The sequence below is a fragment of the Ursus americanus genome, chromosome 21 (assembly GCF_024610735.1).
Source record: "Ursus americanus isolate L20-20 chromosome 21, mUrsAme1.1.p, whole genome shotgun sequence".
NCBI lineage: Eukaryota > Metazoa > Chordata > Mammalia > Carnivora > Ursidae > Ursus > Ursus americanus.
Window position 1 is genome coordinate 39,111,876 of NC_142147.1, and position 18,386 is coordinate 39,130,261.

An 18,386-nucleotide genomic window follows, 5' to 3' on the forward strand; every position below is an offset into this window, starting at 1 on the left:
GATTTTTAGACCCTTTTGCCCCCAGCCTAAGATCATTCTTTAACTTCTCAGCATTGGAAGTTTTTGAAGATTGAGTAATTGTTTCCTATGCACTTTGAAGTGTAAATGCACTCTGAGTACATTTTACGATGTAACATACTAGACCAATAATCACTTTTCCTTCTGCTTTGAAGTTTTAGTGACAGGTTAGACAAACACTGGATGAGGAGGAACTCTACTACTTAATTAAAGTTGCTGGCCCTGACAGAAAGGATTACTGGTTAAAAGACAGTGGCCGGATTGTCTGTCTCACACAGACCCATAGACACATAGGCCCTCTGGCCTGGAAGGAACGGGGCACCAGTACTTTCCTACTCTCATTAGATACTTTTAGTTGGCTCTGAAATTCTCATCATCTCTGGTTCATCCTGTACCCAGACGAATTTTAGGACAATTTTCCTCCTTGACGTTATGAGTTTCCCACTTAAGACTATCTGTGGCTCCCATCACCCCCAGCACATGCCACAGACCCTGAAGCACTGTGTTCAAGACCTTCTGCACTATCTGCCCTTCTAGTTCCATCTTCTCCTTCCCTGCCTTCCAGTCAGGCTAGACTCCTTTTTCAAAACATCTGACGTTATCTTTTTAGACTTCCTGTTTACTGATAGAGTTCATGCTTCTGTTGGGAATTGTGTCTCTGTCAGTAGTTATCAGATTCTGCTCATGCTGAGGGAGACTGTGATGTGGTCCTTGTACATCATCAGAAGAGTTGCTACATATTCAGGTCTCCTCCGCTGGACTCTGAGCGCCCTGGAAACAGGGACAGAGTTGTGGTTAGTTTTCCACACCCAGGGTCTAGTACAGGGCTGCTTGCATGGTGAAGGATAGTATCGGTGATATCCCTGGCTCGGAAGCAGAATTGAGATCTGATTGCAGCTTTGTGCTTATTAGCCGTGGACATTGGGGCAGTTACTGAATCAGAGCGTCCTTATCAGGTAGGATGAATGAGATAATATATGTGAAAAGAAGGGATTAGTTGTTATTAGTAGCAGTAATTATAAGAGGGTCTGGTTAAAATGTCACCTCCTCCCCGGGGTTTTCTCCTGATGTGATTAGAGGTGGCGCCTCCTCCTCGGGAGCCCTGTGGGCCCCTGCCGGCGGTGCTGGTCGGCCCTCATTGTCTGCCACCACAGGTTTGGCTTAGCTGTCTGCAGATCTTATCCCCCCCTTCCTGATTACGAGCACCTTGAGAACTGAGCAAGAATAGCATCTTGCATTGGCAGGCCCTGCCCTCTCACCCTAACCCAGTGGTTCTCATTCGGGGCTGATTTTGCCCCTCGGTGGACATTTGGCAACGTCTGCAGACATTTTTGGTTGTCATGCTGGGCAGGGGGAGCCGTGCTTACTGGCTGGTGTCTGGTGTTCCAGGCCAAGGATGCAGCTATACATCCTATGGGGCACAGGATCGTCCCACAGCAAAGATTTATCCAGTTCCAGCTGCCAGTAGTGCTGAAGTTGAGAAACCTTACCTTAGCCAAGAATCATGCCAGGTGTACACGTAGTAGTGGATCGTGTGTAATGCAGTTCTAAGCAACAGTGACGATCTTGGATTAGGGGACGCGAGGTGTAATTCAGTTCTTTAGAGTGAAATGAAACCGTAGCTGATACTGACCGAGCTTCGCTATGACTAGACACTGCTCAGGCCTCTGCGTGTGCACCAGCCTACCAGGTCGGTTCTGTTTGTTACCCTACTTTTACAGTTGTGGAGACTGCGGCTTGGAGCGATCGAATAACTTGCCCAAGTTCACCAAGCTAGCAAGTAGTAGGAGAGGGGGATTTGAACCCAGATCTCCTGGTCTTTAGAACCTGAGCTCTTGACCACCCTGCTATGGGTTATACTCCAGGAAAAGGATTAAGTCTAAAGAGCGGTAACTATGGAATCAGGAGATTGCCAGAAATAAGGAAACTCTTAAGATTTGGGGAGAATGGGCAATACCAAAGGAAAAAAGTCTGGACTTGGGGTGCTATGAAGTTCTGGAAGAGATACAGAAGTGTTTCTTCTGTCACAAAGCTCTGCATGCCATGTGCCAGCCCAGCGACGTGCCCCCAGCGCTGCCAGTAGAGTTTACCTCCATCTGTTTGAACCTCCCCACCCCCCACCATTTAATTCAGTTTATGTGATGGAATTTAGTGGTTATCAGGCCATTCTTGCTAAAATGTATGTCTAATACAAATAAGAGATATCTATAATTGCCTTAGGACTATAAAAAAGCTTGATACCATGTGTTACTTTCTAAACTATATAAGCTAGTAAAATCTAGGAATAAAAAGCTTAATTAAAATTGTTATACTTGAGGGGCGCCCAGGGGGCTCAGTTGGTTGAGCGTCAGACTCTTGCTTTCAGCTCAGGTCATGATCTCAGGGTCATGGGATCGAGCCCCGCATCGGGCTCTGTGCTCAGTGCGGAGTTAGCCTCAGATTCTCTCTCCCTCTGCTACTGTGCCTCCCCACCACTCTCTGTCTCTCTCTCAAATAAATAAATAACTTTTTTAAAAAAAGATTTTATTTGGGGCGCCTGGGTGGCTCAGTTGTTAAGCGTCTGCCTTCGGCTCAGGGCGTGATCCCAGCGTTCTGGGATTGAACCCCGCGTCAGGCTTCTCCGCTGGGAGCCTGCTTCCTCCTCTCCCACTTCCCCTGCTTGTGTTCCCTCTCTCACTGGCTGGCTCTCTCTGTCAAATAAATAAATAAAATCTTTTAAAAAAAGAAGATTTTATTTTATTTATTTGACAGAGAGATAGAGGCAGAGAGCACAAGCCGGGGGGTGGGGGAAGGATGGCAGAGGGAGAGGGAGAAGGAGGCTCCCCACTGAGCAGGGAGTCCCATGCGGGGCTCGATCCCAGGACCCTGGGATCATAACCTGAGCCGAAGACAGATGCTCAACCGTCTGAGCCACCCAGGCTGAGCCACCCAGCCCCAGTAAATAACTCTTTTTTAAAAATTGTTATATTTGAAATTACAAGAAGTAAACAGTTGATTATGTTTAAGAAAGGACATTTTCCCTAATTTTTTCTAATCCGCCATCCCCTTCTCTCTCATTGACAATATTTTTTTCAGGTGAAAGACCAAAGAAACCAATTCCTCTTCAGGATCAGACTGTCAGGGATGAAAAAGGAAGATATAAACGATTTCACGGAGCCTTTAGTGGTGGTTTCTCTGCTGGGTACTTCAACACTGTTGGCTCAAAGGAAGGTACGATATTCCTGCTTATAGGTCTAATAGTGCTGAAGCAAATGACTGATACATCAGAAGTTTCTCCCCCTCTTCCGTCTCTCCCTTTTTAAAAAAACTTCTTTAAACACTTTTAATACACACACCATAGACTTTTGTGTTCTTTCAGTGTTTGGCATGTTTGCAGAGTCCATTGGTGTGTTGTTCATTACAATCTTGAGAGTGAAAGTTTTCCTTCCCTTAAAGAAAAAAAAAGATACATTGTAACCCGATGGTTAAGTGATGATCATGACTTTTGTTTTACAAGGCATCTTGCCACACACGAAGTGCTGTCCCACAGATTTCACTCAAGTAACCTTCATCTCACACGACTCAGTGACTGAGGAGGGCAGGTGTCCGAGCTGCCGTGTAGATGACGTCACTGAGGGTCAGAGCGTCTCTCCTGATACCGGGGACCACAGCAGCACTCGTCAGTGCCTGCCCTCGACCTGAAGAAAAATCAGTTACAATTTTCACATTATGCAGTATTTAATAAATTCTGCAGTGTTTAAAGTAAGGCATGTTTTTTTAAACGTTCTCACACAGAAACTGGAAGTAAATGGCTTTTGTACGTCAGATATGAGAGTAGGATGAACTGAGTAACTCCTGTAGCAGTTGTTAAGAACGAGATGGGGCACATCTTTTGTAGATACATACAATGACGCGTATAGAACAACAGTACAGAAAGGTGGAAAAAGCAGTGCAAGAAAGAAAGAGCAAGCCACCTAAGAAAAACAGTTGGAGTAAATGAGGTGGTTTACAGTTCAGTATCCAGAATGTGTAAAGAGCAGTTCAGGGAGCAAATGATCAAAGTGTTTGAACAGATTACTCCAGAGGAGATAGAAGCGCTATGGAATATTCAGCCTTACTATTAGGAAAGGCCAAGTAAGGTCACTAAGGCACTAATAAATTAGCACACTCATTAAAATGTTAAAAATGGCAGTGGAGTCTGTGAAGAAAGAAGGACATTAATACCCTGCTAACTGTTGCAGTTACACCTGCGCAGTTTACTATAATAAGACCAGCTCAAATGATAGTCAGGTAGACTGTGCTGGGTTAATACACTGGAGTATCTCTTTACCATGAGGCGGACGGTGCAGAAATCGGGCAGAGACTACAGAACTCCAAAGTGGAGGAAGGCAGCAGTCTGGGAGAGCTGATCCTCACCCCTGGATAGCTAGGGGTGTCTCCCTGGCCTGCCCAAAACCTGCTCTATCCACTTCTGCCCCATACTCCTCAGGTCCACAAGACTCTCAGTAGAAAATCAGATAGGAGGTGTGTCAGTCGTAGAGAAACTAAAAAAGTGTATCTTAGAAGGTTACAGATACATTTGACCTCCAGACCGTTCTCATGCTGTAGGCATGGCACATGCTTGGTGACCATGGATAGGGAGCAGGAGTGGTGTTCTAGGACTCAGGTGGGTGATGGAACTGGGAACCTGGGGTGGGCACGGCCTGCCCTTAGACTAGCCAGGTTGAGGCCTCGGGCCTCCTGGGCCAAGGCCCCCTGAATATTCCCTGTATTGCTTCTCTGACTCTGGTTCTAGCCACCCTTTCACAGCTGACTCCTGCACCCTGACATCGTATTTCTGTGGCATGTTAATAAGTTGGTGTTTGTTGCTATCCTGCTGGTCTCAGAATGGTCCTGCCTTTTAAGGTGACCTTGTGTCTTTTTGCTCACATCAACTTGTGAAAAGAATGCCACTTTCAGTGTAATAATTTGATTTCTCTTGGTTCCAGAGTCTTAGGGGGAAACTTCACGGTAGCCACTAAGTTCTGACAACAGGAGATGTGGGCATTAATATGTTTATGTCATGTAATTACGTCTGTATGAGCAGGGAGATGGGAAGGAGCTAAGAGTTTGTAGGTATTGGGGGTTTCAAGCCCATAACCGCACTGCTATTTAATTATTTAGTTATAAGCCAAAACTGTAATATTCGAAATGCTTTTCTTTCAAGGATGGACACCCTCTTCCTTCGTGTCTTCACGGCAGAACAGAGCAGACAAATCTGTTCTGGGTCCGGAAGATTTTATGGATGAAGAGGTGGGTATGCAGAACTTTAATTGCCACTTAGCCAGTGGGATGTGTGCTGTTGGCTGTTGCAGCTCCTTTACACTCCCCAGAAAGTTCAACGGACGATGCCTTCTTTGTTTGCAAGGCTTCATCTTTTAGGTATTTGGACTAGCACGTGCTCTGTACCTCAGTGGATTCTTGTTCACTGGGATAACATCTTATGCTGGGGCCAGTTTCTAAAGTTAAGGGTGGAGAGGAAAGTCATTTATAGGCAAATTTCTTTCAAAAGTACCCAGTTCCCCCAAAAGTGCAGTATCCACAGAGCTGAGTCTTCAGCCTTCCACAGTAACTCCCATGCACACTGCAGTTAGGAACAGTGAGCGATTAGACCAGCAAGGAGTAAAAGGGAGCCACTTGCAGGCATCTGGGTCCATCATTAAAGCAATATGACTGCCATCTTCTTTTTTTTTTTTTTTAATGATTTTTTATTATATTATGTTAGTCACCATACAGTACATCCCCGGTTTCTGATGTAAGGCTCGATGATTCATTAGTTGTGTATAACACCCAGTGCACCATGCAATACGTGCCCTCCTTACTACCCATCACCGGTCTATCCCATTCCCCCACCCCCCTCCCCTCTGAGGCCCTCAGTTTGTTTCTCATAATGACTGCCATCTTCTTAGGGGTAAATGGGGGCTGGTGGGGGGAGGGGTCCTACTGGCCTGTGGGATGGGCTCCACTTTGTTTTAAAATTAAACCTCTGTTACCTTAAAACCTAGTCATGGATTCATTTGTGATAAAGATTAAATCAAACACTCTATTAACATGCTTTAGGCTGCAGGTAAGAGGCAAGCAGAGGTCCCCTTCCTATTTGACTAGCATAATCTATAACGAAACGTGACTCATGCAACAAGATATCTAGATGTCAGCGAGGCCCCAGGTCCTCTCCTCTCAGCCATCTTCTGCAAGTCAGCTTGTCCTTACACTAGCTCTCCCTGTGGTCCCACAGTGGCTGCAGTTGTTCCAGGTGGCACATCTAGGATAACGATATCCAGTGGAAGCTGGACTTTTTTTCTTGGTATCTTTTCTGAGAGTAAGGAAACCATTCACATGAGTCCTGCTGTGGATTTTCCCTCATGTCTGCTTGGGCAGATTGTTGTTTTGTTTTGTTTTGTCTTGTCTTTTAAGATTTATTTATTTATTTTTAGAGAGCACATGCGTGGGGTGGGGGAGGGGAGAGGGAGAGAGAGAATCTCAAGCAGACTCCCCACTGACAACCTTGAGATCATGACCTGAGCCCAAACCAAGAGTTGGGCGCCGACTCAGCCACCCAGGTGCCCTGGACAGATTGTTTTACATGCTCATTCTTAAAGCAGTCCTTGGCAAAAGAAATGGGCTCAAAGGACTGGCTTAGAAAAGACGTGAATCCCCATTCGCTAACCCTCCTCTGGTCCCAGCGTATACACCAGGACACCACTCTGGGAGTGCATGGTGGCACAGAGGAAGGCAGGTGCCTGCACACTTCAGAGCTCTCTGAGGAACGAGGGAGAGGCATAGGCTGTTGGAAAGGCAGCCAACAGGAAATGCAAAAACACTTAAAGTAGAGCGTAGGTGCTCAGGAATGCTTGCTGGCTGTGACTCTAAGATTTGCCCCCTGCACTCTGACCTTTGAAATATTGTCCAGGAGGAACACATTTACTTACTGTAAAAGTAATTAGTATATTTTAATTACTTCCTGTCTTCCTAGCTTGGCTGTGCCTGTTGTGGCCTCATTGAGTGGCCATTGTCAAGCCCTGTTCTCTGCCACTGGCCTTAGCTTATGTGCAGGTACCAAAGTCAGATGTAAAGTCAGCTGCTCCACTGATCCCTAATTCAGTTGTGTAGTTTTTGTTTGTGTGTTTGTTTTTTAAAGTTTTTATTTATTCATTTAAGTGATCTCTGTACCCAACATGGGGCTCGAACTCACGACTCTGAGATCAGGAGTGGCATGCTCCACTGACTGTGCTAGCCAGGCGACCCATCAGTTGTGTAGTTTTAACTTTTTTTTTTTTTTTAAAGAAATAAACAGTTAATCACTTACCAAATGATGTAAGTAACTCTGTTTGAATTTTTTTTTAAGGATCTTAGTGAATTTGGGATAGCACCTAAAGCGATTGTTACCACGGATGATTTTGCTTCCAAAACCAAAGATAGAATACGGGAAAAGGCCCGGCAGTTAGCAGCTGCTACCGCCCCCATTCCTGGAGCTACTCTGCTTGATGACCTCATAACACCAGCCAAGTGAGAAGAATTTAATTCTAACTTTTCTGATCTTAGCATCACTGCTTTGCATATGTATAATGATCTTAATTACGGATAGTTTGGTTACAAGTAGATGTCTAGCTTGACTGCAGAAGGGGGTTTTGCCAAAGGGATCTTGTTATTGCATGGCGTGTTCTAGAGCTCCAGTGACTAGCTGTGCTGCTGGGGCTCATGGAGGCTGGTGAGCTGTTAGGAACTGGGGTGCCTTCCCTCCCACCCTTTCCCTCAGAAGTCTTAAGAGCTCTCTCCCGTCTGCCTCATTCTGCCCTCTCTTTCTGCGTATCTCCTTGTTCTGCTCCTGGACGTGTGGCCTGATGTAAGAGTCTGACTCATGGTTTCCAGGTCACAGATTTGACAAGGACCGTATAGAGTCCCAGGTGTCCATTCCAAAGACCCAGCGGGGAGGGCTTTGGATTGACTTCCTCAAGTCGGATGTGCACCCAAATCCAGTCAGCTGTGGCCAGTGCAGCAGGGCCGTGCAGTGCTGATGCGGAGGGGGGGCGGGCTATGTTTAAGGGCTCAGGCACGACGAGGATGTGAGCTGGACAGGGACTCAAAGGCTGCTTATTTCCTACTGTCCTCTAGTATTATAAAAGGAAGTTCACATTCAGTGCCTTGATATCCTAGATTATCTGTTGGTTTTGAATTGCTGAGAAAAATGGGTTGGAAGGAAGGACAAGGAATTGGCCCTCGAGTAAAGAGAAAACCCCGCCGACAGAAACCTGGTATGTATATCAATTGTCCTCTATTCTGTAGCATACTTTTTTGGGTTTTTTTTGGGAGAGTGAGAGCGAGAGGGGAAACATTAGCTGGGGGGTGGAGTGGGGAATAGCAGAGGGAGAGGGAGAAGCAGACTCCCTGCTGAGCAGGGAACCTGATGCAGGGCTTAGTCTGAGAACCCTGAGGTCATGACCTGGGCCAAAGTGAGACACTTAACCACTGAGCCACCCAGGCACCCCTGTAACATACTTTTTAATGGCTACATGTTTCTAGAAATAAAATTGCTGGGTCAAGTAGTATGCATGTACAATTGACTGTTGAACAGGGGGTTAGAGGCGCTAACATTGTGGATGGTCGAAAATCCACATATGTTTGTTTGTTCATTTTCAAGTACAATTAACATACAGTGTTATATTTCCACATGTTTCTTTTGACTCCCCCAAAACTTAACTGCTAATAGCCTACTGTTGACCAGGAGCCTTACCGATAACATAAACAGTCTATTAGCATGTATTTTGTATGCTATATGTATTCTATACTCTATTCTTAGAATAGAGTAAGCTATAGAAAAAAATTTATTAAGGAAATTAGAAGGAAGAGAAAATATATTTACATTAACATACTGTATAAAGTCTGTGTACAAATGGACCCACGCAGTTCAAAGCTGTGTTGTTCAAAGGTCAACTGTATTTTAAAAAAGTTTTTAAATTTGAGTACAGTTGACACACAGTGTTACATTAGTTTCAGGTGTGCATCCTAGTGATTTGACCAGTGTAGCTACCATCTGTCACCATACAATAGTGTTACAATACCATTGACTATTCCTTGTGCTGGGATTTTTATTCCTGTTACTTATTCATTCCATCACTGGAGGCCTATATTGCCCATTTGCTTTCAACCATTTTGCCCCCTTCCCTCTAGCAATCATCAGTTTGTTCTCTGTATTTATAAATCTGAGTCTGCTATTTGTTTGTTCTTTTATTTTTTTAGATTCCACATATGAGTGAAATCATATAATATTTATCTTTCTCAGTCTGACTTATCTCACTTAGCGTAATACCCTCTAGGTCTGTCCATGTCACAAATGGCATGAGCTCATCCTTTTTTATGGCTGTGTAGTATCCCATTGCATATTTAGATATATCCCATCTTATCCATTCGTTTATTGATGGATGCTTAGGCTGCTTCTATATCTTGGCTGTTGGAACTAATGCTGCAGTAAACATAGGGGTGCCTGTATCTTTTCAAATCAGTGTGTTTGTTTTCTTTGGCCAAATACCCAGTAGTGGAATTATTGATCATATGGTATTTTTATTTTTAATTTTTTGAGGAACCTCCATACTGTTTTCCACAGTGGCTGCACCAGTTTGCATTCCCAAAAGGTCAACTGTATTTTAAGGCTTTTTGTGTGTCATGCATAACAGCTTCCTGGAGGAGTTGTGCTAGTTTATATCCCTGCTAGCACCACGTGAAACTGTTTCCTACTCTTGTCAAAACTGTGTCACAGTTTAACAGGGTTATTTTCTGTTTATTTCTTGCCCTTGGTCTCCCTGGCCAGACGATGAACTCATGGAGGCAGTACTAATTTCCTTCGGGTTCTCCGTGGTGCTGGGGCAGTCGCGGTTAGTCATTGAGCACATTATTGCCAGAGCGTGGGGGGAGGGGGGGCAGGGGCTGATGGAAAACAGTTCTTGAGTGATCAGCCTTTGACCCTAAAGCCAGAGCGCCTTTCAGAAGGGCTGTCATGAACCTCTAAGGAGTGTCAGCAATTGCGGGTTCTGTATCTTCAGTTGCTCATGACCAGTGTACCTGAAATCTCTTTTACAGATCCTGGAGTAAAAATCTACGGCTGTGCATTACCCCCTGGAGGCTCTGAAGGATCTGAGGTATTGGATGGGATGACTGACCTTGCATTTGGTATAGAAACATCTGTTTCTTTATGAATGTGAAATTTTAGGGTCAGAAACGATTTTAGAAATCCACTGGATCCCGTTACAGTGAAATACTTCCACCCTAAAACTACCTTCACGTCAGAGAATGTCTTCAGCCACATACCCGCACCATAGATATCCAAGTCTGTTCAAATTCTTAAAACGGCGCTCTTTGTGTTAGTCTCAAGAACTTGATTTAACGATTTGTGATGGAGGAAAGGAAAGTTTGGTCAATGTTCTGTTTGGAATTAATCATTTGAAAATACTGTTTTATAGGACTTTTCACCCGTCAGTGAGTCACCTTCATTCCACTTTTTCATCATTGTGAACAGGAGGAAGATGATGACTATGTGCCTGAAAATGTGACCTTTGCCCCCAAAGACGTCACACCTGTGGATTTCACACCTAAAGATAATGTGCATGGACTGGCTTACAAGGGCCTGGATCCCCACCAAGCATTGTTTGGAACTTCAGGAGAACATTTTAATCTTTTCGGTGGGGGACCCCAGGGGACCAGCAATCTTCTTGGAGAGATTGGAGTGAATAAAGGAAGGAAGTTGGGAATCTCAGGCCAGGTAAAAGTTTCTGTTTCATGAACCTGGAAGCATTGACAAATGAGAGTGCTTTCCATATCGTATTATATATATGGTAGTCACTCATTATTCATTGACTAACCTGAAGACTTTGAAGTGGTTCTTTTTTCCATACAGTCTTTTCTGAAGACATGTAAAGCACACCTTCCTGATTTTAATCTGTACTGCTGACATCCCGTGACCTCATGTGCTTGGTGGAGTTTGTGTGTTCCAAGAACTGAGGACTACTTTCCTCAGGGGCTGAGCAGAAAAACCACGCTTCCCCCTTTGATTTAGTTAATAGTCGAATTGCCTTCTGCCTCTCCAAGTTCAAGTCCAAGTTTTACTACCTCTCAGACTGTTTCCTAGGGCTGGAAGCCCCAAGTCGGGAACATGAGTGTACGTTTCACTTGGGAGACTTGGGAGGTGTAGAGCTTTTCCTGATTGCCTGTGCTCTCAAATTGATTTAGGGGCTCTTTCTTGAATTACATTTAGCAAGTTTTGTCATGACCTTTTCTTTCCTATACATGTTTTTTCCCAGTTTTTTTAAACAAAAAGTGATACTTGTTGGAGACCGTGTTCCACAACGATTAGGAGTTCTTATAGTAGCTGCTTTGGTAGTGGTAGCCTTCACATCCTGGTCACCAGCCCTGGCTGCACTGAATAGTAGATGAATATTCTGCCTTTCTCCTTTGAGAGGCCCTATTCTCCTTGCTGCTTGGGTGTTCTCCACACCTTCCTGTGCAAGGACCCAGACCCGTAGCTGCTGCTGGGCCCAGATGACAGCTCCAGCACCGGAGGCATGGCATTCCCTTCTGGCCATTGTTTCCAAGAGGACTTGAATCTGTGTGTTCATGGTCTCCCACTTCCCTTGTCTCTTGGTGATCTTGTGGTGCTAATGTGGTCTGTTCAGTCATATCCTTAAAGTAGCTTTATCCTTCAATGAAGCCACCCTCTAAAACCTGTAATTGCTCAGTTCGAAACCTTGTTTTTGAAGGCTTTTGGTGTCGGTGCCCTGGAAGAGGAAGATGATGACATCTATGCCACGGAAACTTTATCCAAATATGACACCATTTTGAAGGATGAGGAGCCTGGAGATGGACTGTATGGCTGGACAGCACCCAGGCAATATAAAAGTCAGAAAGGTAATTCCATAGGCCCACAATCGATGGTAGGGCCACATGTCAGGGTATTACAGGAAGAAGGGGTTGCAAAATTGATATCGGAGTGTCAGCCTCTGTGGAATTGTGGTTGTGGGTGAAAGATGCAGGGTGAGAAACAAAGTAGGGGGAAGAGAGGCCTAGTGAGGGGAGTGAGGCAGAAGCTAGATGTAGACTGGTTGGGAGCCAGAGCCAGCTGTCGAGGCGAGGCCGAGGTGGGGAGGGGGGAGAGGTCTGGAATCAGGGAAGGATCGAGTATGAGGACAGGTGCTTGTGCTGCAGGGTAGAGGTAGCACGGGGCCAGAGGGAAGCCCAAGGACCTGGGGAGTGGGCCAATGTAGGCCAACTCAAACAGCAGGTCAGAGGCCAGGTGTGGGGACCTGCAGCAAAGGGAGCGCGGCGCCCAGCCCATCTCCTCACTCGAGTCCCTGGCTCTTAGGAGGCTCTCGTTGGGCTAGGAGACAGACACCTCTCAACACAACTTTGATTTCAAGTCAGAGTCTGTAGGAATTCAGATCCTATGGTTCTAAGTAGTATTTCGGTGTTTCTTTCCAGGAAAGGTGTAGGGAGGAGACAGTGTGGAGCAGGTGTGAACAGCTCGTGTTTTGGATTCACGTGACTGGATTTGTCTTGCAGTGGGACCTTGGGCGAGGCTCATAACCTCTCTAGGCGTCATTTGTAAAGTGATGATCAAATCCACTCTGAGGGTCATTGGGAGGATTAAATGGCATAACTCCATGTTGGGCATAGTACCTGCCCAAAGACTGAATAGATAGCAACCACTCTTCTTTGGTTATAATAGTAAGAAGCACCAAGGTGAAGTAAGGAGGTGATTGCTGACATAAAATGTTATGGAGACATTTCTGTCCTCACATCAGGTCTGATCGAACTCCTGTAAAATACCTCTGGAACATACATGTTGAAATAATCTAAGTAATCCAAGCATAACTTCCCAAAAGGATACCTATTTTGCATGTCTGGAGGAAGAAAAGGCATAGAACGGTTTTTTGAGGTAGTTTGCTTAATGGCTATGAATGCACGTTCTGGAGACAGACTGGCTCTGCTCCAGCCCTGGCTCTGCCTGGTTGTCAGCTGTGGCCGCAGGCAGGCTGCATCATCTCCCTGTGCCCCAGGGTCCTTGCCCGGACAGTGAGCATGAGCAAGGCACACCCACGGGGATGTTAGCGGATGGAGAAGGCTGAAGACAGGCCGGGCACATGGCAAGCACTCTGTGTCAGTGGCCTCTGTCCTCATCACCAAAGAAAGAACTAGGGTTTTATACAAGATGCTGGGAGTGTGCACCCAAATGTTAGTGGGTGTTACCACTTCCTTTTGGTTATCCGTATTTTCAAAATTTTCTACTAAGATTATGTATTTCTATAACGTAAAAGAAAATGTATGGGCTGCCTGGGTGGCTCAGTCGGCTAAACGTCTGACTTGTTTTCGGCTCAGGTCATGATCTCAGGGTTGTGCGATGGAGCCCCGCATCAGGCCCTGTGCTGGGCGTGGAGCCTGCTGAAGATTCTCTCTCTCTCTCTCTCTCTGTGCCTTTCCCCAGCCCCTCTCTCTCTAAAAAAAAAAAAAAAAAAAAGGAAAAAAGATACATGTTAATATGTTACAATGTATTAATAATATACATTATGGTAACATGTTAATTATTGATTATATTAATTATGTTAGTACATTAACACAATACTATATCATAATATATTAATACATATTAATTATATAATACTAATATCATTACATATTAATTATATAATAATTACTAATCCATAATAAATATATGTATTTAAATCTGCCTCCTGGGCCGAGTCTTTGGCTTTTCCTTTGTATGACACCGTTGTGCCTGTTGACTGAATCCCACCCTTCCCCTCATCAAGCCTGAGCTGCTGACTTTCCCCTCTCACCCCAGGCACAACTTGTAGTTTTGACCTTAAGGTTTTTCATTGAGTGACTCTAAATTTAGCCAATCTTCATGATTGATTTTTAAACCATTTTTTATTTTTTTTTTCATGATCCATATGGCTATAATAAATATTCTGTGGCTCTGTCTTTATGCACATTTGTTTTTTATTTCTTCAGAACAAATTCATAAAAGTAAAATTGCTGGGCTTTAAATGAATACAAAATTGGTATGAAAGTTGTTTTTTAAAATTAAAATAGAGTATGAAAGTTTTTTAAAATTAAATTTAATTCCAGTTTAGTTAACATACAGTGTATGTTAGTTAGTTTCAGGTGTACAATGTAGTGATTCAACAATTCCATACATCACCTGGTGCTCTCATGAAAGGTGCACTCCTTAGTCTGCATCACCTGTTTCTTTTCTTTTTTTTTAAGATTTATTTATTTGAGAGAGAGAGAGCGCACACGGATATGTGCGTGCGAGCACATGCAAATGGAGGGAGGGCAGAGGGAGAGAATCTTCAAGCAGACTCCCCACTGAGTGCTGAGCCCGACATGAGGCTCTGTCCAACTCATGAGATCATGACCTGAGTCAAAACCAAGAGTTGGGGACTTAACCAACTGAGCCACCCAGGAGCCCCAATCCCCATCACCTATTTCACCCATCCTCCCAATCACCTCCCCTCTGGTAACCATTAGTTCTCTATAGTTAAGAGAACCATATAGTTCTCTCTGTTTCTTGGTTTGTCTCCTCTTCTCTTTTTTCCCTTTGCTCATTTGTTTGGTTTCTTAAATTCCACATACATGTGAAAGCAAATGGTGTTTGTCGTTCTCTAACTGACTTATTTTGCTTAGCCTAATTCTCCCTAGCTCTAGCCACATCATTGCAAATGGCAGGATTTCATTCTTTTTGGTGGCTGAGTAATATTCCTTAATGTGTATATATACGATGTCGTCTTTATCCATTCATCTATCAATGGATGCTTGGGCTGCTTCCATAATTTGGCTATTGTAAATAATGCTGCTATAAACATAGGGGTGCCAAGAGTGTGGAAATTAATCCCAAATTACCCCACAGAATTTTAGGAACTTCAGAAGCTGGTACAAAAGTTCAACATGGGTTGAAGTGCAAAGAATGCTTTTGTGGGGGAAGGATAGTTACAGAGCTGAGCTGCATTATAAGTGTCCGCAGACTTCAGTCTCACCTGCACCGTGGGTGGCCATGTCTACTTCAGGACCTGATAGCCAGCTTGTGCACGTGCTCATGGTACACATGCAGAAGGAGCTTATGGCTATAGAAAATGCAGTTCGTGCATATGGATATTTTTTTAAAGATTTTATTTATTTATTTGACAGAGAGCACAAGCAGGGGGAGCAGCAGAGGGAGAGGGAGAAGCAGGCTCCCCGCTGAGCAGGGAGCCCGATGTGGGGCTTGATCCCAGGACTCCGGGATCATGACCTGAGCCGAAGGCAGGCGTTTAACTGACTGAGCTACCCAGGCACCCCTGCATATGGATTTTTGACATAACCACTATACTCAAGAAATTCTTGAGAATCAAAGAGCCCCATCCAGGAGGTTGTCTCCACAACCAATGACCAATCCTGGCTCCAAGTCAAGAGGGCATTGGTCATTCTGTTTCCTGAGTGATCTTTAGTGATCTTTATCTCTTGTTAGAATTTCATTTGGAAAAAAAAAAAAAAAAGTACCTTTTAATTTGAACTGAGATTAGATTACTGGCTGACCAGGTTGTATTATCTTCTGTGCTTTATTTGGATAGTTGCTAAGGAAATTGTGGGGTAGTCTCCCCTGGCTCTTTACCTGGTTTTAGAAATGACTCTCTCATGGTTATGATTTTATTTTTAACCATACTTGTGCTTTTGATGGTTTTTCTTGAGATCTTTTATTCCACAGAGTCTATTCTTTGGTGTCCTGAGGCTTAGCTTAGGACCTAAGGTACTTTTTCTAAAGACAGTGTTGAGGTACTTGTCTGGGAGAGCCATAACCTCACATCCGGGGCAGCCTAATCAGCCGAGGGTGCTGTGGGCCAGGCTGCCAGTCACTGAGTCAATAGAGGTGTGAGGGCTTTATGTACCATTCTTCCCTCCCCTTTACTGCTATCTCTGCGAGATAATCATGTGTGACTTATAGTATTTATGTTCTTGGAGATTAAAAAAACTGACGTCTTTTGTCTTATTCTAACCTTCTCTGCTTCTGAAATTAATCAATGACATCATTTTGTAGAACCAGAGAAAGATCTTCGATACATTGGCAAAATTTTGGATGGATTTTCCTTGGCTTCTAAACCTTTATCTTCTAAGAAAGTAAGGAAAGCATTTATTTATTTGTTTGTTTGTTTTACTGGTTTAGTACTTAAAGTCTTTGCTGCTATGTAATCTGAGCTATTATACTAACAATTGAAAAGTAAGTAAATTTTGTTTTCAAAAAGCAACAGTATAATTACGAGTGATTGTCCAGGTAAACATATTCTGCATTAGAAATGTCAGTCAGTAATCAAAATATAGCCAAAATACCTAATTGTTGACCTTTTATTTATTTTTTTTAATCGCTAATCTTTTAAATCCAAGCTCTAAGTAAGTGGTTATTTCCATTAAAAAAAGAATTACATTAGAAACTAAGGGGGGAAATGGAATTGATATAATTCCAAGGGCAATGTAACTTAAGGAAAAGTAGTCCTTAAGTCATAAAATGCCCCCATCCTGCCTCCTTCTGAATGCCATGAAGAGCGTTGGCTGGTGTGGACAGGGTTCCCTGGACTCCTTGTCTGGGCAAACAGAAGGGAGAGAGGCCAAGTGCATGCAGGTCAGGCCCCATGGAGAGCTCCACATGCTTTTCCAGAGAGTCCTGTTTTTGTGAGATCGTTGTCCAGCTTAGGCCAAGTGGTTCTCTTTGCCACCCATCAGAGCCACGTGCTCGCAGGCAGACATCACTGGGTGATGGGTGCTGGTGGCTCAGGTGGGGCTCCTGGCCATTTACCTTCTTGGCATCCCGTTTTAGATGGTTCCATACTTTAATTTGCTCTTTGTTTCTGTATTCAGCAAACATTTGTTAAGTACCTCTGTGGCTTGGCCTGTGGTCCTTCAGAACAGGGGAGGTCAGGGGCATTGCAGCCTAAAAAAACACATTTAGGGTTGCAGCAGCTTTGATTTGTTTAGTTGTGATAGCATGTTGTAACAGCGAGCCGAATATATTCAGAACAGCGTTGAGCACATCGTAAGCCTCCATTATTGCCAAAAATGTCAAGTAGCATCAGAGAAGAATGGGGTTTTTCTTATGTGTGTGAAAGGAGAGCATTAAAAATGCTGAGAAATTCTCACTTGACTCAGGGCTCAAGGACTCCCTCCCTCCAGAGCTTAGTAGGACTAAGCCCTGGCCCCCAAATGTAGCCCTCCCCCAGCGGGGTGCCAGAAGCTTGAATTTACTATTCACTCTTTACTCTAGCGGGGCCAAGGCGCTGTTGCTGGAGTAGTGCTTTGGGCGGGAGCGACTCAGGGAAGGGCTGTGTTCACCTAGTCTTTCACAGACAGGCCGGTTTTCTACACGTGTGGCCAAAAACCCAGCCTCTGCATCCAGAGGCCAAACAGAACAGTGATTCAGAGGGAGGGAAATGCTTTGCAGCCACTGGAGGGCATTAAGAAGAGCCATGGCTGCTCACCCCTCCTTGCTGTCGTGCTCCTCTGGATTTTTGTGTCACAGCCATAAAAGAGTGTTTGCCAGCTGATGTGGGAGTCCACGCGTTCAGAGAAGGTGGTCAAGCTGAGACAATAAAGAAATGAGATCTCCTGGCAGTGATGCCAGCCCTCTTCCACGGGCTGTCACAGTGCCAGGTGCTTACCCCGGCTGCACCTTTCAGCCACCTAGGAACCCCACCTGGCGCCAACTCTGTGCGGTTGGACGCGGGCATCAGTGTCGTTAAACCCTCAGGGGAGCCCTGTGTGCAGCCAGGCCCCAGAACCACAGCCAGAGAGTGTTCGGTCAGCCCTGGTTACAGAGCTCAGGGTTTTGGGTAGCCGAAAGCTCTAGAAAATGGCTTATATAAGACTGTCCATAAATACGTGTTTGTTAGACTCAGAGCAAGGGAGACTGTTTAGCACAGTGATTTAAAAGTACCCAGTACTTTTCTTTTAATGTATCTGTTCTGTCATCATCAGTGCCTGAATTCCTCAAATATATTTCAATTTCAGTCCGGTCAGCCTTTGAATTAAAACTACCTCAGATCAAAAAATAGGTCCCGAAGCTCTAATTTGGAACTGAAATGTAACCAGAAAAAGAATTCTGAATTTAAAAGCAACTTATTTAAAGTTATTATTTTTTCTAAGTCTCGAATCATACTTTTCTAAATGTTCTGATTTACAGTAGGCCAGTTCTGCGTGTGGGCGAGTACGTTGTGTTAACTCTTGTCATCTTTCTTATCACATAAAATGTGCATATTCTCATCTCTCTGTAGAAGTGGGCGGGGGGTAACATTAAAAATGTGTGGCCATGAGAATGATGCGGTCCCCGTGGCCCTCCAGAT

General features: G+C 44.4%; 1 protein-coding gene across 1 annotated transcript in view; it reads left to right on the top strand.

The window, feature by feature from the left end:
- The window catches only part of GPATCH1 (G-patch domain containing 1), a 41,018-nt gene that overhangs the window by 2,123 nt on the left and 20,509 nt on the right, over window positions 1–18,386 (top strand). The window contains exons 2-9 of the mRNA XM_045796170.2: window positions 3,094–3,228; window positions 5,204–5,289; window positions 7,382–7,542; window positions 8,191–8,288; window positions 10,111–10,169; window positions 10,547–10,789; window positions 11,784–11,931; window positions 16,094–16,173. Of these exons, the coding sequence (XP_045652126.1) occupies window positions 3,094–3,228; window positions 5,204–5,289; window positions 7,382–7,542; window positions 8,191–8,288; window positions 10,111–10,169; window positions 10,547–10,789; window positions 11,784–11,931; window positions 16,094–16,173 (1,010 nt within the window). The remainder of the gene's footprint in view (window positions 1–3,093; window positions 3,229–5,203; window positions 5,290–7,381; window positions 7,543–8,190; window positions 8,289–10,110; window positions 10,170–10,546; window positions 10,790–11,783; window positions 11,932–16,093; window positions 16,174–18,386) is intronic.